General features: G+C 40.6%; 2 protein-coding genes and 2 long non-coding RNA genes across 6 annotated transcripts; 3 read left to right on the top strand and 1 right to left on the bottom strand.

Annotated features, from left to right (window-relative positions):
* The first annotated feature begins 1270 nt into the window (after positions 1 to 1270).
* LOC104912570 (putative coiled-coil domain-containing protein 195) lies at positions 1271 to 6700 on the top strand. Of its 2 annotated transcripts, none has more exons than XM_031555110.1 (3): positions 1271 to 2807; positions 3654 to 3903; positions 5784 to 6700. In XM_031555110.1, the coding sequence occupies exons 1-3, from the start codon at positions 2600 to 2602 to the stop codon at positions 5911 to 5913; spliced, it is 588 nt and encodes a 195-aa protein (XP_031410970.1). In that variant the 5' UTR covers positions 1271 to 2599; the 3' UTR covers positions 5914 to 6700. The 2 variants fall into 2 exon arrangements, 1 of the variants encoding a protein (XP_031410970.1); XR_004160942.1 differs by lacking the exons at positions 1271 to 2807; positions 3654 to 3903 and adding an exon at positions 3912 to 5320 and having other exon boundaries at positions 5784 to 5882; positions 6010 to 6700.
* Positions 6701 to 6900: 200 nt separating this feature from the next.
* Positions 6901 to 25175, bottom strand: LOC100539100 (guanylate cyclase soluble subunit beta-2-like). The gene is made up of 15 exons (XM_003209068.4): positions 24882 to 25175; positions 23922 to 24016; positions 23570 to 23730; positions 23096 to 23195; positions 21665 to 21885; positions 21479 to 21578; positions 20838 to 20941; positions 18512 to 18728; positions 16381 to 16701; positions 15473 to 15621; positions 13152 to 13298; positions 12731 to 12885; positions 11796 to 12010; positions 11585 to 11707; positions 6901 to 10843 (listed from the first exon to the last, which is right to left on the bottom strand). Exons 1-15 carry the CDS (start codon positions 25064 to 25066, stop codon positions 10692 to 10694), a joined length of 2445 nt encoding a protein of 814 aa, XP_003209116.2. The 5' UTR covers positions 25067 to 25175; the 3' UTR covers positions 6901 to 10691.
* Positions 16559 to 18223, top strand: LOC116217049. Its single transcript, XR_004160944.1, has 3 exons — positions 16559 to 16650; positions 16977 to 17071; positions 18136 to 18223. It is a non-coding gene; the product is annotated as an uncharacterized LOC116217049 (long non-coding RNA).
* Positions 18216 to 24023, top strand: LOC109369441. 2 transcript variants are annotated; one of them, XR_002118498.2, is made up of 4 exons: positions 18216 to 18315; positions 19249 to 19299; positions 21317 to 21377; positions 23936 to 24022. It is a non-coding gene; the product is annotated as an uncharacterized LOC109369441 (long non-coding RNA). The 2 variants fall into 2 exon arrangements; XR_004160943.1 differs by lacking the exons at positions 18216 to 18315; positions 19249 to 19299; positions 21317 to 21377 and adding exons at positions 21608 to 21717; positions 23180 to 23246 and having other exon boundaries at positions 23936 to 24023.
* Positions 25176 to 25191: the final 16 nt, after the last annotated feature.

Genomic DNA, 25191 nt, shown 5'->3' with positions numbered 1-25191 from the left:
AGGAACAGAATGTGTTTCTCAGTTAGGTGAATTGTGCTGAGATAAATAAAATTAATCCAAAAGACAAAAAATAGGTAAGCCCATGTAGAACTGTTACCATGACTGTGGAAGGACCATCAGCTTCACGTCCAGGTCTACAGCCAGCTGCTTGTGCATTCCTGTGGTCCTGGCACAGCCGGGCAGTCTGGAGGGAGGCTGAGTGATGGGTGTCCCTCAGGACGGGAGTTGTAGTCCCCATGGGACACATACATGATTGCTACATATATTGTGTTGATGTTATTTTTTGAAAATTCTCAGTAATGCAAAATTTTCACAGGTGAATGCCTCCTCCTGAATGCTACAATGCTGGCAGTAATTAAGTGCATGTTTCCCTTTCATCCTATCAGTTTCCCATCAAGTTGATATAAGATGCATTTTCTGTTTGCACTTTGAGCTCTGCTCCCCAGCTGCTTTAGTTAGCGACAATCGCTTGTTGCTGTGACTGGGCAGAGACCATGGGCATGGGTTATTTCCAAAGCAAGGAGAAATCTTGGTGAGCGAGGAGATCCGTGTGGATGTGGCACGCTCCCTTTTGCTAACATGGCTCATGGTGGTCTGCATTCCTGGCCTTGTGCCTCAAATTTAGGAGCTATTCCTCATTACCATGCCATTATTGTGGCACTACTTGTAGCAATCTGTGACCTTGCCATATATTTTCAGGACCTGCAACAGTCCTATGGCATTTTCTAAAGTCTCAGTCATGTAAGCATTTTTCATTGTATGTATGCAGGTTGCATACAGAATCGTATTGAGATGGGTGTATATATAACATAGCATGCATTTTATGTGGTATGTTTTGTTTGAAAATAGGAAATTGATTAAGAAATAATGGCTCTTCCAGATTTTGGGATGGATTTCTGCTTTGCACTGCTCAGTTACCATGAGTCCATCTCCCATAAGTGACCACTGCTTTACTTTGTAAGCCCTCCCATCTCTGTGTGGGTACTAAAGGCCCCATTCCTATTTATGAATGTCTCCTGCTGCACATATTTTCATGCACGAAAGGCAGGTTTGTGCCCAGCAGCATATGTTGTGCTTGCAGGGAGCTGGCACACAGCAGACAAATTCCCACTGCTGCAGACCAACCCTGTTTAAAGGGAAAGGAACCCAGAGGCATCAAATGCCACGTGCAGGCATTGAAGTGCTTTTTGAAAGTATGAAGTGTTCCTATACGGACATGCTTAGCTGTCCAAAACACAGTTGAGGTTTCTGGATGTGACTTGTGCATCTCTGTGTTTCCCATGTTCGGGTTAAGCGTGGTTTTCAGAGAGCATTGAGCATCCCCTGCTGGAAATGAGACCCTTTTCAGAACCTCGAGTACTCAAGAGTCAAAGCAGTGCGTGTCACTGATCTTTCATTGCGTGGGATCTCCTGTGTGCATGTGGTGCACATATTGGGCTTAGGCAGCCAGGAGGACTAAGAATGGTGCTGGCAAAACACAAAGGATGTTCAATGGACATTGACAGATTACATACCAGTTAAACAGACAAATAGCTGTGCCACAGCTGGCTCGGAGAAGCTCCTTCTGCAGAGGTGAAGTTTCAGCTCATTGTGTTGGCACTGCTCTTCCCACGAGGGCTCAGCAGTCCTTGAAATCAGTTTTCAGGAGAAAACCCTCACAAACTTCCCCAGACTTTATGCAGTGTGCCAGGAGGGTGCGAGCAAAAACGTGTGCTCCTCCCAGTGTTTGTATGTTTGCTGCTGCGATGCTAGTCAGTATGCAGCTCGTATAGCCATAGACAGAGCCAGCCTGCTGCATGGAAATCAGGGCACTGCGGCTGCTGCATCCCTTCACCTGCCCCAACTGCATCCGCCTGTTCAGTTGTTTTTAGTGGAGAGATCTGGATGTGGCTGAAGGTGAATAAACCTCTCCCTGGTTCAATGTCTTGTGAAGCCTGCTGAAGAAGTTCAAGTGGGAGAAGCTCTGTTATTTATGTTAAATGACTTCAAGGTGTTTCACATATGCCTTGGACCACACTGAATTTCCACCAGGCTGCAGGTGTGGAGCTGTCTGGTCACAAGGAATATGCTGACAGGTACATGAAGCTCCACCAGTTCCTCCAGCTCATCCCCATGGTGGCCCTTTGCTTCGCAGGCACCAGAGGCATTGGGAACAGCAGGGTAAGGTTACAGGTGGAATGCTGTTTCTTTGGAGGCTTTGGTGCAGTGCCTGCTGTCAATCAAGAGAAGATGAACTGTGGCAAAGGCCAAGCACTCCCTTGGTGCTGCAGATGCAGGGTCTCATTCACATCACCTGAGGGATGTGGGCTCCAGGCGGACTCTTCTACCTTGGTCCCATGGAATACCTCAGCCCTGCAGCTAGTGAAGGCACAGAGAAGGGCTCTGTTGATGGAGCAGCACTGAGCTGTCACTGATTTGTGCCAGCACGTAGGGCTCGGCTCTGAAAAGTGACACTTGGGATGAATAAATCATGGGCCCCCTCTTAGCAACCTGACGGCTTCATCCAGCACTGCTGGTGGTGAAAGAGGGCGCAGGCTCTGCTTTAAGAGCAGGGAGAGCTCGCTGCCAGCTGAGTCGTCAGCAGGAGGTCGGGGAGGCCATGGAAAGGAACACGCACCTCCTTCAGGTCATCCGCGAGATGCACTCCCAGATCGACAAGCTGGAGCGGGAGAACCAGATGCTGAGAGAAGAGCTGCGTACCTGCGGGCTGAGTGCTGCTGTGGGAGGTGGCAGTGGGGAGATGGGCGGCCCGCACTGCCCCACAGAAGGACCTGATGCATTGCCCACGGTCCCAGTGGATCAGGCAGGTACCGTGACGTTCGTGGGTGACTCCAGTTGGGCTGTTATGGCTCTGCAGGGAGACAGAGGCGAGCCACAGCTGTCTGTCTAGCAGACATAACCATGTGCTCCGGCCTCCTTCAGTGCCCACATCCAGACCCATGTTAGAGGTGCCTGTGACCCTCTATATGGTGCCTGCACCCCTGTATTGGGCTCAGTGTAGTGCTTTGCTGTTCTTGAAGCGTTCTGCTCAGAGCTTGCTTTGTCTTTATTTAAGCAGAATTTGATTTGATGCTATGAGATTTTGTGGGTATGGGCTACCTCAGTGCTGCTTTGCATGTTTCTGTTCTCTGAAAAGGACCAACGGCTGTAATTGTGTTGTCACCTCACTTCAGAAAAAGCTGAGAACAATCTCCTAGCAGTAACAAACAGGAGATGTTGCATACCACATCAGAGGTGCAGGTTCTTCTTGCAGATAGCAGTTAATTTTGTCTGAGGGAGAGATGAGGCAACAAACAGCAAAGGAAGGCTGTCTTTTCCCACTCTTATCAGAGTGGGGAGAAGATGGGGTATTTCCTCATTTGTAGCTTGATTGGCACTCATGGAGGATTTAGTGAAGCAGAAAGAGCAAAAATGCTGTTTGGTGAGAAGCAGATGTCCAGAAGTGGATGTGGTGGCTGCAGGGTCAGGCTGGTGAGTGCAATCTGTGCCACCTGCAGCACCCTAGGCCACCAAAAGCATTCAGTAACAGTTTCCTGGCACTGCCACAGCTGCCATAACAGTCTGAGTGCCCTCCAGCAAATATTCCCAGGGCAGGGCTCTCCCACTAGTTGGCTGCATTTGCTCCCAGCTCCTCTCTTCTCTCTGCTCCACAGACACCACCATGACGGTGCGGCGCTACTCCACTGCAGCATCAGCACCCTCAAGGCCTCACCGTGCCAGCAAGCAGCCCCCGAGCAGCAGGCAGCTGGAGGAGCGGGGCAGGGCCGATTCGCATGCCTGTCCCACTGCAGCACAGCACCTCAGCGATGTAGGCAGAGGCCTTGGGAAGAGCCCAGCCAACTGCTTCTCCAGCGGCAGTTCCAGCAAAATGAGGCTGTTCCAGGAGCATGTCCGCAGGTGCAGGTAGGGGCAGTGTGCCTTCACACCTGATTTCACCTGGCCGTGGTTCTGCTTTGGGTTTCAGGTCAGCAGCAGCGATACGTCGGATTGTCTAAATGTCTCTGGCCATTGAGCAGATGGGAGATATGTGGGGTGGGATGTCCTGCTCCTCCTGCCAAACCTTCCCAGTGGTCAGTGTTAGCAGCTTACGTTTCCAAAAACAAAAGGAGTGGGTGAGGAAAGAGGGAAGGTGTTGCGATGTTCTCCCCACCAGAGCTGGGGGGGGGTTGCAGGTTGATAGGCAGGCCTGACAAGCCAAGTTTTTAAACTTAGAACAAAAAGCGTGGGGACACAGAGTTACTCTGTGCTGTGCTTCTGGAAGCGTGATAATGTGGTGCATGGATGCAGATTCTCTACATCATTTTGCCCCTGTAGCTGAAGCATTATAAATTAATGCTTTCAGTCTCAAGAAAAATGTTCTTAGGGCTCTATATTAAATGGAATGGCTCCTGGACAAGTTGTGAGCACCTCTGCTCACTGGCGAAAAGCTCTCCAACACACAGCAACAATCTAAGGTAAGGGCACTAATGGTGAGTCTGTGATATGCAGCAGCTCCGGACTCCTCCTGCTGCTGTTACACACGGTGTGACTCCCTTCACATAGCTGCTTTTAGTGCCAATCATGTTGTGCTTAAAACAGAGACAGCCCAAATGGCCTCCAAGTGTGCACTTAAGCAGGAGAAATCCATGGGCTTGAACACCTACACCTGTTTTGTTGTGAGAACATTTCAGGGTCAGACGCTTTACAGCATTTTAACATGTAAATTTAGACCCAGGCAGGGAACACATCTCACTTTCAAAAGCACCCTGACCCTACAGTGCTGGGTTTCAGCATATGCTTTGCTTGGTTCTGGCAGACTTCTGACTCGATGCACGTAGACGCTTCAGAGAGTTCTGTCCTGGAGGTACCTCGCTTGGGAGCCTTTGTGTCAGGATGTGCACTCAGCGCACAGGGGGCACTGGCAAATGTCACTGTTTTCTCCCAAAGGAAAAAAGTTTTCAGAGTTGTCGAGCTAGCAGTGTAGATGTCTTACAACTGATGCTTTGTGATCTGTGGACAAAAAGCACTGGTTACTTAATAATAAGTGGAATGTTGCTGATTATTTTATCATTCTATTTAGAGCTGCCTTGGCAACACTGGCCTGCACCAAGTCTGGCACAAGTCTCGTGTCACTGTTGGCTGCTTTAACAGAAAAAATAATTGTGGAATGAGTTGTTTTTTGTTTTTTGTTTTTTTTAACCTCACCTTACCAACAGTCCAAGTGACATCTCAAAGCATGAAACTGTGATTTTTATGTGAATAGAAGATTTCATATATTTTCAAGCCATAATTGTGACCATTGCTGCTTACATAAAGAGGGCTAAGGCAGGCAGAAATCTTGGTAAGCCTTTTACTAGCAGGATAACTCGTAGCAATGAGTTCAGCAAGTTAATGAAGCATAATTTTTTATAGGGATGGCATTTTGCTCTGCAACAGGTCTTCATGATTTGTTGTTAGTAGTAGGTCTCTCACATTGTGCTCTAACATTATAACTGTATGTAAGATACTGAATATGTTTTTCTTTGGAAATTACTATTCAGATGTATCCCCTTGGATTTATCTAGAGGAGCCAGGAGTGCAGAGAATTGTAAGGCTCAATGGAAAAAGGCAGATGCTCCCAGCAGCCAGCCAGCCAACACTGTGCCTGGCCCCTGGGGAGCTGTGTGAGCTCAGTGTCAGTAGGGCAGGAAATTCTGCCCACACACATCATGCAAGTGCTGCCTGCACTTTTGGCTTGCTGGTGGGGGTTTTGTGCACATTTTATACGTTTGCGATCCTCATAATCCTTTCTCATTTTTCTCCAGGGGTAAAGTAAAGGCTGTTAGTTTCCTGTTACCAATGGATGTGTCTTATGCTGCAAATCAAGGTTCTTTCAAAAGCCTGCAAAATCGGGACACAAAACAGTTAAGTACCATCACTGAAAAGGATATGTGAGCTGGTGAATTTTTAAAGGCCCATTGATTCTCGAGATAAATTGGCCTTAAGTGATAGCTATGTGTCAGGTTCCTTATCTGCAAAACGCTTTGGCAGGCTGCCTTCAGAGACTCACCCAGACGGTGTTTCGGGTCACTGCCCTGTTGTTCAGCAAGGAAATGGAAGCCACGACAAAACTGGCTGGAAGCATGTATGCTGTGATGGAGTCACATGATAGCAAAGCTCCTCCACAAAGCAGCTTCTGCTCAACACGACTGAAGGCTCCCTCGCCTCAACACTGCTTTAAACAGGATGTTAAAGCTGGTTTTGCTATGTTTGTCACAAAAAGCGGAAACCAAGTCACATCTTGTGTTTGCTGATCCCTTGACAGGTGAGGTATTTGTTGCAAATGAAGAAGTAAGGCTGCTAAAGGACCTGGGAATCTCTTCTGTACTTAAAACTTCAAATTTCACAATACCAATACAGCAAAGTCAAGGGGATGTTACAGAACCAGTTAACATGACTCCAAATTTTTGCAAAACTTGTCAGTGACTGCTGATGTCCACTTCAGGTCCAACTCTACAGGAGCACAAGGTGCTAATCAATATGTAATCATGACTGTAAATCTGTTTCTGAGCTGGTGTCCATCAGAGATAGCCGTACACCAAGTGAGAACAGGAAGGACTCTGAATCTCAGATGTTTTCAGGAATGGTGTCTGAACACAGCTCAGGTCAAGAATCATTAGAAAAACATCCAGCATACTGATGCAAAACCAATGGAAGAATAAAATGACTTGTAAAAAATGAGGAGTGCTTGATAACTTAGGTCTGGTCGTGTGAGTAAGGATAGCGTCCCATGTGTTGTTTGCTTTGACCAAAGCAAATGTTTTTTATGTTTTAACATGCAGGCTGTACTGATGAGTGAATACTGCACAAATTGTCAGTCTTATTGTCTGCCTTTACACTCTGGAGTCTTCAAAAGTGAAAGCAGACAAAGACAAAGAAACCTTCTTGACTTTCAGTGATGTTTTATACATGTGTAAAAAAAATATCAGACTCTTTTATTTTGAAATTGTTTTATATATTCAAGAACATTTTTTAATACATTCCCAATTAAATAATCTTTTCAGTTTCACTGCTACTTCATTTGTGGATTTTATTTTCAGCTTGACTCCATACGGAGCTGCATTGTAATGTTAGAAGTGTTTTTAATCAAAGCCTCACAGCAAATTAGGTTACAGTTAGGAAAGTTTGCTAACAGCTCTTTTCTGAAAGCATGCACAAGGAAATGCTTTTTAAATGTTTTAATGAAAGCTCAATTGCAAGAAACTAGATGTGTGTAAAGTACCTAAATCCAGCTGGTTTCACTTAACAGAGAAACAAGTGTCTTTGAAAAGCTGGCCTCTAGACCTCTAAAGGTACCCCAAGTGCTTTTGAAAATTCATGCTTGAACACGATTTAATGGGATTTGGGAATCCATGTGCTCCAGACAGCTTTCAAAAATCTCACCTTTTAAATCCTGTCTGCCTCAACCTTCTCAAAGCAGCAGTGTGAATTCTGTTCTCCCATCCTTCCTGTGTCAGTTCAGTGCAGGTCAGTCACTGCGTGTTAGCACACGTATTAGCATATGGCAGTGTTAACCGTACCAGGCTGCTGATTCTGATGCCACAAAAATACGTATCACTGTGTATAGTCAAGAAATTAAACTTTATGTTTATTGGAGGTGTCACGGTCTTAACTTTTTTTTATATTCATAAGGACAGAAGAACTAAAAACGGTGGAAAAGAAGGAAAGAAATCGAACTAGCCATTGACAAATGACAATTGGTCTGTTAATTGAAACATTTATTTTTGAATGATAGTTCTGCATTATTGACATCTTTAGCAGTATTTACAGATTTAAGAACACAGGACAATCAATGCACAGGTATTTTTAAAAGCAGTTCAAGATGTTCAGATTTGACTAAGATCCACATCTCCAGCAGGGAAGCAGAAGACCAGACAGTAGCAGAGGCCACAGAGAAACCACTGAGCACATCAAATGTACTAAAGTACAGCGTAAAGTATCTGACCATGGTGCACTTACTGGCAATTAAAACATTCCAATATTAAATATTCATAGATTGTTCAGTGCAGAAAGGACAGGTATAAGCAAAGCAAGTGTTAAAATTTGGGCAAAGTAATGCAGACAGCAATTAAGCCATGAACCATTTCTGCCTTCCTCCCATAGAGGATTCATACCTAAACTCTCTAACATACAGCACATCCTAGTCACTGATGGCAAGGCCTGTTGGGCTAAGAGTGCTTCCAATCAAAAATTCTCCCTTCTAAAGAGAGAATAAGTGATTCAGCCATGCAGGTACAGCCTGCAGAAGCAGCTGGGACAGCAAGAAGTTCCCTCCTGCGCTAACTGGCAACTGAGGTGTTTCCTCCTGTGTAACACGTGTGTTTGGGGCTATGTGGCTTTATGTACCCATCACAAATGCAGAAGAAGATGGAGTCCATCACTGCCATTTGTTAAATGACAAGTTCTTGGTTTCATCAGTGTGAAATGCATCTGTAGGCTGAAGGCAAGAAAATTTTGTCAATTTTCAAGTTAAATCAGTGGGATAGTGCTGACTTAACTGTTACTGCAGATTTACACCACTGCGAATGAGAAAGAAATCAGGCATTGGCCTTCCTTAGGAAAGCTGTTTTTAAGGTTGGTAACATGAAAATACAAAGCCGTGAACAACAGAAGCTGTGCCACATGGGGTGGAGTTGCCAAGTCTGAAGGTGAAATGCAGGCATTTCGTGTCTGAGGGCAGAACACCATCAAGTGTTCGGAAACTTCGTACCCAGTTTAATAATAGTAATGCTTAGATGTATATTCACTCTACAGCATACATCAGCCTCTCCACAATAATGAACAATGTCTAGATAGAAAACTCCATCTAAATAAAACCATTAATAAATGCTGACAGTCAGAAAATTCCATTCTCCTAGACTGATGCTGCCCAGTTTTACTGCTGAAAGTGCTAAGCTTTTAAAGGGTGCAGTTATAAGTGCGTTTCAGTCAGTGTCCAGAATACATTTCTAAGTGAATTTCTAGTTTTGCTTACTAACTGAACTTCATTTTAAATCATACAGTGGTCTCAAAGCACACAAATGGATCTCTTCTAGATGAAAATAAGCCGAGAGATGCACTTGTAAGGTGCTCAAAAAGCTAACAGGCATTTTGTGTGTGCTACCACAAGAGCAAGCCCTCTGAAATATCCAATGTGTGGAGAGCAGCACAGACAGTTTCACCCTACACGTCCTCCTATATTGGTCTGCATGCACTGTTTGTTCATAGAGCCACAGAGCACCCAGTCAAAACAGCTACTGTCTAATGGATTTTAAAAAAGAACCTAACCAGGTGAAATTTCATCTTGCTGTACTATAGAGAGGAGGCAATTTCTTTCATCAGTCTTACCTCTCCATCTGGTGTTTAAAAGGCTTTGCTCCTGCCACAGACACAGAGGCAGAAATGTGATGCTCCAGACTGTAACAGAGGAGTCACATTATAGACTTGTCCACTGGGTTCTTGCTGGAAGTTCAAATGGGTCTCATGTTTGTATACTTAACACAATGAATCCACGCACAATGATAATACATCAGTGTGCAGGGTGCACCACGTGTCAAACTCACCCAAAACACAGTACATTCCATCTACTACAAGCTCCACATACAGGAACAAGAGGATGATTTATGATATGCCAGACTGTCCACAGTCTTTTTATCAGTTATATTTTGCTCCCCTATCTTACATCCTTGACAGCTGAACTCTTTTTGTCTGCTATTTCTGATTAGGTGCAATCTAAGAATATATCAGAATGGAAGTAACTCAGCAAGGGAGCCTATGACACCAGGTAAGCGATGCTAATCCTTAACACTGTTATTTTCAGTGATGTTAGCAGCATTAATTTCAGCATTGATATACTCCCTGTGTAGTTCTGAAGCCTTATTTTTGTTTAGCTGAAGTGAGACCATAGGAAATAAACTTGAAGCTTGTTGGAAGGTCTCTGATAGCTCATTGGCCTTGAACAGGCCTTCAGTGTTGAGATGAATTCAGTATCACTTAATTTCACAATGTGTATTTCCTTCTTAAATCTTCTAAGTACAGCATACACAGCTGATTCAAAGATCATAGATTGTTTTATGTTTTTTATTGTTACGTGCCACAAAGTAGGCAGTATTGTCTCCTCAGGATAAAAATATAAGCTATGTTATATAGAAATTTATTCTGCACTTTTACTGCATAGTGCTTTTCCTCAGCAAAAGACTCAGTAGAGATTAATTGTCAACATAGTTAAATAGATAGAATAGATCAAATTCTGCTGACCTTACTCAAGGAGGTTGTTGGCTGTGCTGAAGTCAAGACAGATGGTCACTTCAGGGAATGTTTCTTTTAGTGCAACTGCTTGCTTGCTTGCTTATGAACATTTCTAGTTGCATGACTCACCTCTTCCCCTATTGCTGCGTGAGATACCAGTCATTTTTACGTAGAGATATTCAAAGAAATGGGAGAAGCTGAAAAATGCATCTTCAACATATCTTGTGGTGGTTTCACTCTCCACTGGGAGTATCATATGACATGTGCAGATTGGTTAAAAAAAAATCACGTTCCATTCTTTTTGCTGAACATTGTGATGAAATGTCTTTTCTGTCTTTTTGGTTTTTAACAAAATGATGTAGAATTTCATATAGAAAATTGGTCCCAAAAAAGAAAATGACTAAATAATAATAAAAATGCTCTGATTAATGTAAAAAGTCAGAAACTTAGAGCAAATTGCAAAAATTGGAGCGAACGTTTCTAATCTGTGGCTCTTCAGTATCTGGTTTGACTCTTCCCCTGTTTAGAGGACAAGGAGCATCATCTGAATGCTGGTTTCCAGGGAGACTCCCATAGCTTTTTGAATTGTAACTTTTGCCTGAAAAGAAATACTCCTTCAGTGTGAGTTTTTAATGACCATAGAGGTTTCTATTTGTCACATATTAGATTAACTACTACTTCTAAATAGGTGGGAGGGGAATAAAACATTTCCCAGAAATCAATCAATGGCAATATTCTTAGTCTTTATGAAACCTACAGGTTAAACAAATAGAATTACAAGACTTGCTGCATTAGATTAGACTGTTAAGGCATCAAACCCAACTGAGACTCTACAGAGACTGAGCTTTGACTGTAGAAAGCAGGCATGGTAATAAATCCTTCTAATCCCCACAGGAGATGGTTTGAGGACTGACAGGGTGCATAGCCAATGAGATCTCTCTCAGGCTCGATCAGGGTTTCCCCATAACTACATAAAATAATGGCAGCTTTTCTAGGAAAAGTTGTGTGTATGAATAATTGTGTCTACCCTCACGTAGAGCTGTCTAAAAGTTATCAGTTCTTTTTGCATTATCAGAAGGATGCTGAAATCTGACAGCTATGTCAGCTTCTTTCCACCTAATGCAAGACCAACAGTTCTGATTGCTGTGAAAGTGAATTTGTTTGGCCTTAAGCCATGTGCTGGTTGGTTAGTTTACCCAACATGGACATACTGGCCATGAATTTCTGTCTGGAATAAAGCCACAGACATTCAAAAGTGGAATACAATGAAACCGCAAGAATAAGCCCCACAAGTTACTTTGTAATTGTTGCCTTTTCTAGATGGTAACTAAATAACTACCTGTTAAATCTGCAATTTTTGCTTGATTTCTTCTTTTGAGGCTGTTTTGTGCATCTGTGGGCGCGTCAAGATACTTCATTGCAATGGCTGTGGTCTGGTCCTTCTCTGGCTGATTATGAGTAACTGAAAGAAGAACAGAAAAGAACACTTAACGTAGTTGTATTAACATGCATTTGTTTAAGGAGATAAAGATACGTCAAGTTGACTCTACCTGTCTGATGAGAACTCGGCACCATCTCAGCCCTGTCTTCTTGAAAGGACTGAGCAGATTCACGGCCAGAATCTAAGTCTTTTATTGGCCTTCCCATAATCTCATTCTCACATGCAGTTTTATTTCTAACGAGGAAGTATGTATGCATCTTTCCTTTGCCTTTCACTTCTATTTCTCCTCTTTCTGTCATCTCAAAATTTTTGTATTTTAGACAGCTAAAATAACAAAAGAAAATGACAGAGGAAAATTCAAGGTTAGAAAAAAAAAAAAAACAGTTCTTTAGAAAAGCTATAATAATCAAAGCAATCTAATCACTTCAGTTTGGGGAAAAACAGCATTGCTCATTCAATGCTAAGGTGCTTTCCTAATACCACTCATAGGTGCCCAGTCCATGTTTTTCTACTCCTTTGCAGCCCATCTTCACTTTCACCTCTTCCTGCATATTTTGTGCATATATGAGATTCATGAAAATGCAGTATTTAATTTTTATTGACAAGAGCTTTGGGAAAGTGAATTCCTCACTTCATGAATAACATAGTGATTTATACAGTTAATACATAATAGGTGCAAATAAAACTATTCTGCCACAGAGTATTGTACTCAATAAGAGAGATTTTGAAGCTCTGGTTATGCAGGATGTCAAATTAAATTATATGTATTTCTAGCATTTACATCATGCTATTGGTACTTCCAAAAAAAACCACATCTATTTTTTTCATCTTGTACTTTCTAGGATCAAGACTTTCAAACCTCTGTATCCAAGGACATCTGAAATGATCAAAACTAAATTCTTTGCAAGCAGTGATTTTTCTTTATAAGTAAGCTGCATAAATCAGTGACAAAAGACAGGACCCTCTACATCTGAAAGCTGCAGCTGTAAGACAATGGTTTTAGCACAGCTTTTAATAGGAAAAGTTTTCATCAGAACTACTCACTGATAGGCACTGGAGCTTAGATGAATTTTACTTGGGACACCATGACTCTCCATGCGGGAAGCTATATTCACTGTGTCTCCAAACAAGCAATAACGAGGCATCTTTTCTCCAACAACTCCAGCCAAGACAGGACCTGTATGGATCCCAACTCTAATCTTTACAAAGACATAAAACACCCCCCAGAAATGTCACTTGTTATTTACGACCTTTCTTAATGCTACTGAGTCACCTAAAAGTCCACCTTAACACAACACTGGGTGCTAGTAAAATACCAAATATCCGCAGGGAAAGGCTTTTGCTGAAAAATGCACCCACGTGACCAAAGTCACAGAGAAGTTAAAAGAAGCTCTTTGATGTCCCACTGCAATACATTAACCAGAAGCCCAACCCAAGAATCAGAATCTGTGTGTTAACCACTTACTTGGATTGGATTTCCAGAAACTGGGTTCTGTACTCCTTTAGCTGCTATAATAATCCCCAAGGCAAAGTTAGCAACTCGCTCAGCATGAGTGGATACAGGCACAGGGACTCCACCTACTACCATGTAGGCATCTCCAATTGTCTCCACCTTTAATTGAGAAGGACAAGTATATGAGTATTGCCTACAATTCTCCTTCAGGTAGGTGCTTTGCTGTTTGAGGCTCTCCTTACCTGCACCAACTCCCTCTTCCTTCTAAAACATGCTTCCAATCATGCTCTAGCATGTGTGAATTTCCTTGAGATGGGGATCTATTCCTTGATTCCAAATTAAAAAATTCAGTGTGTTCTGTTCCTGTTTACTTGACCCAGCTTAGATATCATTGCGAGAAACCCTAAGTAGTAAGAGATGCTGGGAAAGTGCCAGATTCCTTGTCTTCCACCGCACCAGGGCAGATTTATATGTAAGGAACTATCCTCAAGCACAACACCAGAGCCAGAAAGTTATCTGATAGTTAAATGCTATTAATTAGCTCCAATTCACAATTGGTATTAAAAGTGTATTTCCTTTTTAAAAGTCACAATAAATCAAAAGAGTCTATCCGTTGGTGATTATTAAGTGGTTCATGTGAAATTAAGAAACCTACAATTTTCAATGGCAGGATGTCAGAGAATGCAGGGTGTGAACTAAGCAGCTTGTGAATATCCTTCCTTAAAGTCAGATGTTCTCCCACAACATGCTGCTGCCAGTGAGAAAGATTCTGAAAGGTTAGTCCTACTTCAGGTGTTTAGTCTCCCTGAAATGCACATTGAAATGCACCTGAGTAATAATTCAGGGTTTGTCCCCATATCAGGGATTTGCTGGGAATACAATATGCCCTTTTGAAACACAGAATTCCTTTAAGATTCATTGTAAGAGTCTCTTAGACAGTCAAGAAATTTTGTAAACTGCTCTTATAAGATTTCACTGTTACATTTACCATCAGCAAATAAGAGACCATCTTAAATTAGATTAACTGGATTTCTTACTAATGAGCATCTTTGGGCTTGATCACTAACATAATGACTCAAAACAGAACTGAAAAACATGTTCCTGTACGTATTTTCTATTAACATAAGCAAACCACAGTAATACCAGTAATTTCTCTAACAAGATAAAAATAACTGTAAGAGGCTACTAACGCAAATAGTTACCCTAATTATCTTTAGGCTGTGGCAGGTGATTTAATTTAACAAGATCAATTCATAACTTCAGACATTTATAAGCATGGGCCAAGCTTCATTCATCAATTTCAGTATTTCATTTCTTTCACAGATCCCTGAAATAATCATCTTGTCCTCCTTCCCTGTGCTCTAGCTACCTCCTTTAATATTAATGGGAGTTGTATGCAGGCATCAAAAGGAGATTATTATAGCCACAGATAATTCACTCAAGATGTATGATTTAGATAGAACATGTTGCTAATCCATTCTAAAATCTGAAGGCCCTATTCTGGTTGCTTCAATTATTGAAAAGAGTTTCCTTGCCAAGGCAGAAATCCTTCTAATTTTCCAGTACAAATTTATTGCAGGTCTTTATCTCGCTTGTCTTGCCCCAGTAAGGAATGAATGAGGTTTGGATTTCACTCTTTGCTATTTCTGCCTTCTTAAATATTTAATGTGCTAGGGACAGACAAAATTAGGATCAGCTGTTAAAATCTAGGTAGCTCTGGAGTTGTTAACAGTGCTATGCTGTGCAGGGCTCTCATCCTTCCTCCACAGTTCGAAAACAATGTGTGTTACAGTTTAGATCTAATCAATGCTCTCTGAGGTCAAGAGGAGATACATACCATTGCCTAAGACTTCCACGAATCAAAATCAAAGCCTAGCTTTTGACTGAGTGTTTTTATAGTTATCTCCACCAAACGAGACATCTAATAACACACTGACATGTTTTACAAGAGACTGGAATAAAGGAACTAGGAAAATTATTCGGATTGGTCCATGAACTGGGATATCCTAGTATCTTAGATGGGTGTTTGAGAGGGAAGAGAAAAAGATGTATCGAAACAGCAATTTTGGTATAAGTATTTTGAAGAGAGACTCCAGCCAATGACAGAAGTTACTCTCCTTTTCAAAATTTTCAACACATTTAATCACGTCTTTATATGTTTTTGATTTTTGTTTGTTTCTCTATATGGTCACTATAAATATGCAGTATTTTATGGTTTCTAGGAAATCATGCTGGGGTGAAGAGCAGTTAAGTGCATTAAAAATATATAATAATAATAAATAAATAAACAGCCTGATTCCAGACTATTTCTATAGTCTTAATCAACAACATACCTTGTATACATCATGCACTGTGGTCAGTCTGTCAAACTGCAGGTACATTGAATTTAACATGAGAACTATCTGAATAGGCTCACATTGGGCACAAATGTTGGTAAAGGTCACAACATCACTGAATAATATGGTGCACTCCTGGAATTCTCCTGCGAGCAGAAAAAAACAGTTGTAAATAACAGTAATGGCTGGATAACCATGACAGTTGTCTGCAAGGATTTCTTTCTAGTCATTGGTTTAGGACACATGATTTCTCAGTTGTAATATTTATACATGTGTCCAGATATGAAAGATGTTGATATAAGAACACTTCAAATATAAAAACTACAACACATCATTTCAAACAGTTCAGACATCTGAATATGTCCTATGCTCACCTACATTCAGGAAATACAAAGCTCTTCATCCTGGGTTTCATATATGTGTTTACTAAAGGGAATATAAGAATATTCTTACTTGCTATCCTTAAGAGAAATGGGAATCATGATAACTCCAGGTTTATAGATAGCACAGAGAAACTAGGAAAATTTTCTAAGAAAGACTAATTTCTGTATTTCCTTTTTTGAGCCCTCATGTCCCTGTATGTTCATTTTAAAAACAAAAGCCCACTTTACTGTTGAAACACCAAATTTTCTCCCTGAATGGGCAGCTGCTACCACCTTTCATTTCCTAGGAAACAATTCTGGCAAACAGCTTCCAAAGTTATGTTTGAAATAAAATAATAATCTAATCTACCTTACCAGTGAAATGAAGGGTCTGTTGTTCTCCTGCTTACTACCAATGAATGTCATTAAGTAGAAAATCTACTTCACAGCAATGACATAGTGGCTATGCTAGTTCCCAGTCTCTCTATCACCATCACACTGGGTGTATCATTCGTGCTTCATTAACGAATACTGTTCATTCACCTGCCTCAACTCGCTTCCCCTCTTTCAGCTGGTTTGCTACATGTTGAGGAAGCATGGCGTAGAGCAGAGCTTCAGTCTTTTTCTTCTCTTCTTCCAGGTGCTTTGACAGTACCCGCAGTTCTTCCTTCTTCCTCTCCAGCTGGTTAGAGAGCTCCATCTCTGCCAGTCGCTGCTGATTGAGAAGAATCAAATCCCTGGTCACGTCATGAGGTGCAATGTCTGCAATATGCATCTGTCGCTCCTCCAGCTCATGTAAAGTGCGAAGTAAAGGTGAGCAGAGATAGAGCATGCACTGCAGAGACTCCATCCAGATCATCTGGCCTGTTTAAAACAAGTGCTGATAAGAGAGTTCATCACCCTGAAATTCTGTGTAAGGTTCAGTGCTACTGATGTGAATACTAGGGAATGATTTCTAAGGATGGTAGCTTTCTGTGGGTCTGTGTCATCACTGCAATTGTTTCCTAGAACTGGGTGGGTTGGTATGGATGAAGTGCACTAGGTAAATAAAAAGATTTCAGGACCCAGAAAGCAGTCACTCATTCATTGCAAATGCAAGATAGAGCCTAACCATGTTTTTGGTTCCTTCTCTTCAATAGGAACCACAGTGCTCGCAAGATGTCTCCTTTCCTTTGCAGTGTACATTGGGAAACTGAGAATCAAAGGAATTTAAGTGAAAGACTTAAATTTCACAGTGGGTAAATTGTGGTCCCAGTAAAGTCAATGAAGTTTCTCTCCTAGAAGCTGGAGCTTTAAGTTTCACACTCACATAAATAAACAGGTACAAATATGTCTGAAACTTGTAAGAGATTTTTATTGGAGGATTGGGTTTTTGTTTTCAGGGTTGAGATTTGGTTATGGGTTTCTTTTGTTGTTGTTTTGTGTTCTACTTTAAAAAACCTAACTAAATAATAGGAAGTAAAATTTTACCAGTGGCTAAAGTTACTTTTTTGTTAACAACACTTTTTTCAAGGTCTCCCTAAACTCTTATTTTTTTTCTGAATCTCGTGATTTGGCACTCATCATGTAGAGGTGAAAGGAAATAAGGGAAAGTTAGGTCATATTCTATACTTCAAAGGAGCAAAACTGAGGTCACAGAATACTTAAAACAACTGTCATTTCAGTTAATTACATGGGGAGAGAATTATTCTATGCTCATTCCCACATTCCTCTTAGTAAAAATAGAGCAAATAAAATCTCTGTTGCTACAACAATTTCAACCAGTAAACTCTTCCATAACATAATAGAGAGAAAAAAAAGACAAATAAGTCTGCAAATGTGAATAATAATAAAAAAGTACCATTAACTAATTTATTTTTATCCACATATGAAACCCAGCCAGTGTACCAAATAACTCCCCTCAAAGGCATGAAGTAAATCTGTATAATATATTCACATTTTAGGGATCAGAATGTGTGGAGTCACAGGGGAAGACATTTCTCTTCTTCCAGCTGTAGAAATTTTTTTAAGCTCTTCCCTCTTTCCCTGCCCTTTTTCTCCCCTTCACCTGACAGAACTGGAACTGCACACTGGCAGCAGAGATGTGTTTTGCTGTGTATTACTGGAATGCTCACCCATTGTTTTAATTGTTTTCTTTATGTGCCAGAGATGTAATCCAAGATCTGTGCACTGCTATTGCCTGTGCTAGTTGGCTGGGCTCAAAATGTTGTTCCAACTACAAAGAAGTAATTTTTTCATCAAAGAAAATTCTTAGCAATGCAAAGTGATCCTATTTCAGGTGGATATGCTGATTTGCAGGGCTATGGGAAGGTGAGACCCAGACAGTTTTACACAGCTCACTGCATCTCCACATTCTGCCTGATGGCTCCAAGAGCAGAAGCTGGCTCTGTGTCTTTCCACATTCCACAAGTCCCAAAGCTTTCAAGCCTTTCAAATGGGAACGCTACTACTAACTGAAAGCCTCCAAAATCTCACAAGGTAACATTAGAGTTTGTCTATGAGCATTTCGAAGTACTATTTATGTAAAGAAAATGATCTAATCCTCCTCTTGCTGGAAACAAGGCTACTTATAAAATCTGTGTGAAGCCAGGAGTCCACAGAAAGACATTAGTTTAACTCCAGCATTATTCTTCATTTAATATGAGCATTTATGCTTCTGAAAACAGTGAAGTACCTCTCAGCTCTAGCATTGGCCGTTGTTTCCATGACTCTGGCATCATTTCTCTCTTGGTCTGGAAAACAAATTGGCTGTTGATAAATTTCTGAATGCTAGAGATGGTGAAGGGTACTTCTGGGTGAACGATACTGAAATAGTGATCCAGGCAGATGCCCATGGTCTGAAGGCCAGGTACGATCTTTTGAATGCTCACCCCAGCTTGCTTCACTCTGAGCTTAAAAAGAGAATACAGACAATGTGTTACAATGCATATCCTGTTTGGTGTCAGACCAAGCTACAGCTTATCACTGTTTCCATACGTATACACACTCAGCCTTGTAATACCGTGTGGATTATTTCTTAGCAAAGTTTCTATCTTATTAGCCAAACTCTTATTACTCAGTACAAAACTATCTTATTACTACAAAACTCTGAATGAGTTTTCTTCATAGCAAGACCAAGGGCCCAGAAAGGAATATTATTATCCAAGTGCTGTTCAGTATGAATTTTTAAAAAGAAAAAAAATCATATCTGCTCTTATTTTGCACGTACTTGTGTTTGCCTAATGTAATCTTGCTGATTCCAGCACATTTAAGCATACTACTGAGGGAAGAAAATACACTGTTTCATGGCAATATCTTGTAGGATGATAGCACATATGGTAATTTTCAGTATACTTGCTAGTGTTGTAGAGAAATAAGCGTTTCAGTCTTTCACTTTTTTTCCTCTTTTTCATTCTTGCACTCCTCCCTAAGGATAACTGATGTCACAGTAACTTTGGAGAAAAAGGCTCTCTTCCTTATTTGGTAAGTGCCAGATGATACAATTTTTTTAAAAGTAGTTATGCTGTACCTGCAGACTCCTTCGGGGAAAGAAAGCAGAGAAAGGAGGCTACAGCTTCTTTATCCAACTACTAACAGCAGTAGCAGTTCATCAGGATGACTGGGGGACAAGAGGCATGTGCTCCCAGGCCCAGCTTCTCCAGCTCCATAGCAGCTACAGGAAGCCCTAATTTCTCATGGCTCTTACAAGCATCTACGTTTGTATGATAATGTTCAAGGGAGATGTCTCTAATACCTCTTTTTAAAACCTAAAACTAAACAGATATACTTTATATACATTCTATATGCAGCTACAGACATGATACAATATACATGTATATATGAAGATGAATCCTCTCAGCCTTGTATGTAACTGAAAGAGAAAAATAGAGATACCAGCATTCTAAATAGAAAATAATTGTGACACAAAAGGTCCTGACAAGCTTTGCTTTTCTAAAGGATGCCACTGATTATCTTCTCTTAACCATTACTGTGTAAATTCTGTGATTCTGTGAAAGGTTCAGTCTTCTCTATTAGCCTGATGACCATATACGAGCTTTTAACTCCTGCCATAAATGTCCACCCTGCCATCACTCCTTGTCATCAGGGATACTCTAACCCAGCTACCAATAATGGCTACAGGAACTGCCCTTATTCCACATCATGAAAGGATGTCTCAAAAGGTTAGAAGATAGACTTTGGCTAATGTAGGCAGTGGCATATTCTCTATCAGCACGATGCCAGAACATGTTCCTGAATGGCTGCAATTAGCTATCTTCTGCAGTTCGGTTCTCAGATTCTCCTGTTTTCACTCCTCTGTTAAGCTAATTTCTGCACAAAACTGGGAGTAAGAGGTATTGTACCTTGTTGGGGGCCCAGGCTATTTGGAAACTATCCACAGAGTAGCCTTTCCCTGCAAAGGGAAAGGCAATTCCACTGCTCTAGAGAATATATGAATATGAAAGATTCAAACAGCAAGATAAAGTTTTGGGTCCGGTTCCTACTAGATAGAGAAAACCCAGATGTCTGGGTTTTTCTGCTGTGGAGTCTCAGAAAGCAGGGCTTCAGCTGCAAAGCAAGTCTTATGAAAGCCTTAGCACAGATTGTTAACTGGGAGAAGGGAGACTAGCTTGTTAAATGCAAAACCAATTTAAAGGATGGATCATGTCTCTGGCACATGAGAGGACAGGAAAGTTGCCAGAATCCTCAGAAAATTCTGTTCTGTGTTTGGTAGACTGCTACGATATACCTTGTTGGCACAACTGTGACTGTTTCATATGTGGGGATCTCAATAAAAGCCAAAGGGTCAAAGGTGTTTTCTATTGTAGAAAATTAAGTGACTGTTATTATGAGCAACTTTTATTTCATGTCTCTGTACAAAGCACTTCTGTAAATGCTAAAAAGGAACATGCTCTGTATAGAGAGCATACATAGGAACGATGTGTCACAGCAGCAGAAAATAACTATATTTAGTTATAACTGCTTTAGGCAAATTAAATGTCCTTACTGTATTGCTGTCCTACCTCTTTGTCAAAAACCATATGAAAAGGAAGCCCATTGCAAAATGTTTTTGTGTCAATCCAGAGAGTCTTGGGATAAACAGGGTCAAACCCTCTCAGGAGTTTACCTGTGGCAAGATAAGCGTATAGTTTTCAGTCACATTGCACCTCATAAGACCAGTCAGCATTACATTCTGTAAGACAGGACTCTACATTATAATGAGATGGCCAGGTTTAAAACTTAACCATACAAAAAGCACAGAGCAATTTACTACAGTTGGAAGAAATAGCTGTAACTAGGTTAAAAAAGCACTCTCTTAAATTCATCAGCTTAGACACTGTGACATGACAGGGAAGTATCAGACATTCCACAGAATGGTATTTTATAAAACACTTTTCATAGAACACTGTTTATGAGACAAAAATGACAGGTCATATTCCATTTCAGTTTCTGACATTAGTAAGCGTGCTTATTATCTGCACTTCTTTTTTTTGATTGCCAGTGCCTAACTGAAAGAAGTTTAACCAGAAACATCTTGAAAAGAAGAAGAGGAAACACAAATGGTAACTTCAACATGGAGGGGTGGTGGGACACAGCAAGGCTTATTGACTTTCTTACTGAAAAGACTCATAGATAACGATAAGCTCACTCCAAATGTTCTCACCTTTTCCTAATGTGATTATTCCTCTTATTGTTTTCCAGTGACTTTTCTTGACAGGACAAACCGAGCCTCCTCTAATAGCGTTCTCTGATTTCTCAAGATCCTGTTGAAATTAAGCCAAGGGGATTTTCAAGGGTGTATTATTTTAATCGTATGTTATTGATATAATGATAATGAACCTTAAAATACCTTATCGTTCAATTGAGTATCATTTTGTTTTTCAGAGTCAGCGAGATATTGAGGTGAGAAAGAAAATTTCTTTCTTTCTTTATATGAAAGTACAGGGTTTTGAGTGACGAGAAAAACAATATGCTCTTTTTTCCCAGTTCTTTCTTCTTCTTCCGTTTGATTGACTATTTCCATTGAAATCTCAATATTAAAAAAATCCAGAGCTGCTGCACCGATGATTCCTGAGAGCAAAACAAAAAACACAACATTGCCAACAACAAAATCTTTCCATTTCCCTTTCAGCAAGCTCACAGTGATATTTCACTGTTTCAGGAATTACTTTTTCAAATGATGCTGGAAGAAGAAAACGACCTGTGGTTACCTATGTTGCTCCTACTACCAGTGTCTTACTAGGATGAGATTATGTACATAGAGATATTTTTTAAGGTTACAGTTTGGGTTTTTTTTTTTATTATTTGTTTGCTTTGTCTGACGACAAATGCTTACTTTCACTAAAAAAAGCTCAGAAGAATACCTGAGTAATGTGACCAAATGTCACACACAGCAAAAATACAAATTCCCAAAGCCCCAGAACTGTACAGGCTCTAAAGAGATTCTGTTAAAACAATCTATTTCAGTAGAATATGAAACAGAATCTGCAGAATATTCTAGAGTGGTGCAGAATGTTTTCATTTGAAGTAAGTCTTTCATGAAGATGCAATATCTGTCTTCTCATTTCTTCTTAGCTACTAAGTGAAATGCTGGACAACGACATGAAAATTCCAACTCTGTCTTTCAAGAGGAATATGAAATGAATTTTGATAAGGAGTGGCGGGAGGAGGGGGAGTTGATAAAAAAATATTTCATTTAGAAACATCTAGGAAATAAATGAATATGATTATCTCTTACGTACTTGTAGATATTTAACCCTTGCATAAGAATAATTGTGGAGATTCCCAAAGTTAAAAGATCTTAACTCCTACCATTGCTGGAGTAAGATCAGTTTTGAGCAGGGTCCAACAGCAGTTTTACAAAATTGCATGTACTGCAGGAGTACATATCTAAGGATTATACATATGCTTTCAAACTATCACTGCTATTCACTGTAATTTAAAGAATATGAATTACTGAGAATCAATCAACATCAATATAAACATGAAATTCAGTTTTCCTTCCACTATAGGAAGTCTACTGGAATTCTATAGCAGGAACAGACATAAGGGCTAGGTTGGAGTGCTGCAAATCTTGCAGAAGACACTGGTAGCTACAAGTGATTAGGCAGGCAGGGAAATACAGAGGTCTGTTGTCTGATGAATAAACCTTACCAGGTTTGAATCTCTTGGCCAGTCTTCATCTGAGAAAAAGATCCTGAAACCTGAGAAAAGTATATCTGCAAATATATGATTAGTCCATATATATTCTGCATACCAGTTGATCTGTACTCTGTATTACCTGGCACAATATGGTACAGACCTCTTCTATCTGAATAGTAATGTAAATGCATTGACCCGTCTTCATTCTTTTCTACTCTAAAAGATGGTGCATTCATCTCCTGATGAGACAAAAGAACAACTTTCAGTATCCTTCTTTGACCAGGAATATGGTAAATTTCAATTGTATAAATGTGCCTTAGTGAAATCAGCAGTAATATGAATAAGCTAAAATATAGAAAATGAAATATGCTTATGTTTATCTCCTATGCAGTAGAGTTAATATGCTAAATAATATCTACTTTTGAGAAGTACTCAGAAAAGAATATTTTAAAAAACTTGTCCTAACATTTTGGATGAATGAGTTTCAGAACACAGTAGAGGCTGTTATGGCCTCTTTCTCCCTTACTCATTCATACCTACAACATGCTGTTCCTTGGGTTGCAAACTGTCAGAGCCCACCCGTACCCACTCAGTAATTACTACTTGAACTTGCCTGGTAAGACAGGGACAGGTAGCTGTGTAATGCATCCAGGTTCTCTATGAACTCATACAAATTTCCACCCAGTGTTCTCAGCATGTGGTCATATCCTGAACGTTTACAAAATTCAAAGAAATACTCTCCAAACTCTCTCAGAACCATATCAGCAGGAACACCTGGCAAGATAATATCTAAATGAATACAAAAGGCTTGGAAATTCTGGTAGTGCTGTCAGATGGATTAAGAGTGAATGCAGAATGTTTGCAATATAGGAAAGGCATCCTGAAGAGCAAAAGAGAAGAAAATCTGGGATGTAGTCTCAGAAGTGAATCTGGAGGATTTATTTTTGAGGCATGGTGACACGTACCTAATATTTTGCAGGCTTTGTCAACAAGTTGCATCGTGATCTCATCTTTGTAAACTCCAAAAGTCAAGAAACTATCCTGAACCCCAGCCTGGAGTCTACAACAGAAAAGACAATATCCTTCTCTCAGTGGTGCTGTAAGTATGACACGCTTGGATGACCAAATCAGCATTCATTAAACACTACTTAGCTCACTGATTCCTTAAACTCCTTCACACATTATATTGAAACACACTACTTTCAGTAGTGGTTTAGGAGTGTATCTGCCTCCACACTTCTGCTAATTCACATTAATGCATTGTGACAAATTCTTTCAAGGATTAGGGCACCATACAATCACAGGATATCCCAAGTTGGAAGGGACTCATAAAGGATCATTGAGTCCAACTCCTAATGTGGAGGTACTGGAGCAATTAGTGTGTTAGCTTGCCTCCTGCTCTACTTGCTTGTTGCTCAATAGGGCCACATTACCAAGCTCTTGGGTCTCCACAGTCTTGACCAAAAGCCTGCTGAATTTCTATATAGGCTTCGGTGGCTATTTTATGTGACTATCTAAGTATCATTTGTATATCTTTAGCTCTTGGAAAATGCCAGAACGCTCATGCAGTAATGACGAAAGCAGAAAAGATTATATATTTAGCTGTTTTCCAGAAGGTACTGGAATGAAACTGACTTCTTATTGAGAATGACAGCTCTTCAGTGTAATTACTTTCAGATTTTTGTCACAGTGAGTCTATCACACAATTGTCTGTAAGACAAAATGTCATGCTTAATTATGTAGTGTAACAAATTAATTTGAACAAATTAATACCAGAACTCTTGCTTTTGCCCTGTCACCTACCTCTAATAACTATTTGAGATACACATCAGCTGCCATTTATCAGTAAGGAATTAGAACCTTCTGCTGTATTTGTGAACATTTTCTTTCAATACATTGCACTGTATTTATTGCAAACACCTTACCTTAATTTTTCCCATATTTCTTCACCATACTTATCAACCACCAAAGACTTCAGACACGTATTTATAAATCCATACTGCAAAAGCAAATAGGAACACGGAAAAGATACACCGATTTTCCAACTGCAGCCCAAACGTGCCCTCCCACTGCATTTAAGACTCCAAATAACGTTTGGCAGGCATTGCATCTCTCAGTAAAAAGCATAACCGTTATCTTAGCCTCCTACAAGCAGAACGGAGCAGACGTATCGCACGCTACTTCGCAGATGTCGCCCGGCAGCCCGCAAGCAGTACGGGCTGACCGCCCAACGAC

The sequence above is a fragment of the Meleagris gallopavo genome, chromosome 11, assembly GCF_000146605.3.
Source record: "Meleagris gallopavo isolate NT-WF06-2002-E0010 breed Aviagen turkey brand Nicholas breeding stock chromosome 11, Turkey_5.1, whole genome shotgun sequence".
NCBI classification, from domain to species: domain Eukaryota; kingdom Metazoa; phylum Chordata; class Aves; order Galliformes; family Phasianidae; genus Meleagris; species Meleagris gallopavo.
Note: the sequence above shows the minus strand (reverse complement) of the source record. Positions and strands in the feature narration are given on the sequence as shown.

Excerpts from the sequence above, each read along its gene's own strand:
- LOC100539100 (XM_003209068.4), bottom strand. The coding sequence starts at position 25,066 with ATGCAATGCCTGCCAAACGTTATTTGGAGTCTTAAATGCAGTGGGAGG. Across the intron at positions 24,017-24,881 it reads GAAATATGGGAAAAATTAAG|ACTCCAGGCTGGGGTTCAGG; the intron begins GTAAGGTGTTTG and ends TTTCTGTTGTAG. Across the intron at positions 20,942-21,478 it reads AATAATCACATTAGGAAAAG|GTAAACTCCTGAGAGGGTTT; the intron begins GTGAGAACATTT and ends ATCTTGCCACAG.
- LOC104912570 (XM_031555110.1), top strand. The coding sequence starts at position 2,600 with ATGGAAAGGAACACGCACCTCCTTCAGGTCATCCGCGAGATGCACTCC. Across the intron at positions 2,808-3,653 it reads GGTCCCAGTGGATCAGGCAG|ACACCACCATGACGGTGCGG; the intron begins GTACCGTGACGT and ends TCTGCTCCACAG. Across the intron at positions 3,904-5,783 it reads GAGCATGTCCGCAGGTGCAG|GGGTAAAGTAAAGGCTGTTA; the intron begins GTAGGGGCAGTG and ends ATTTTTCTCCAG.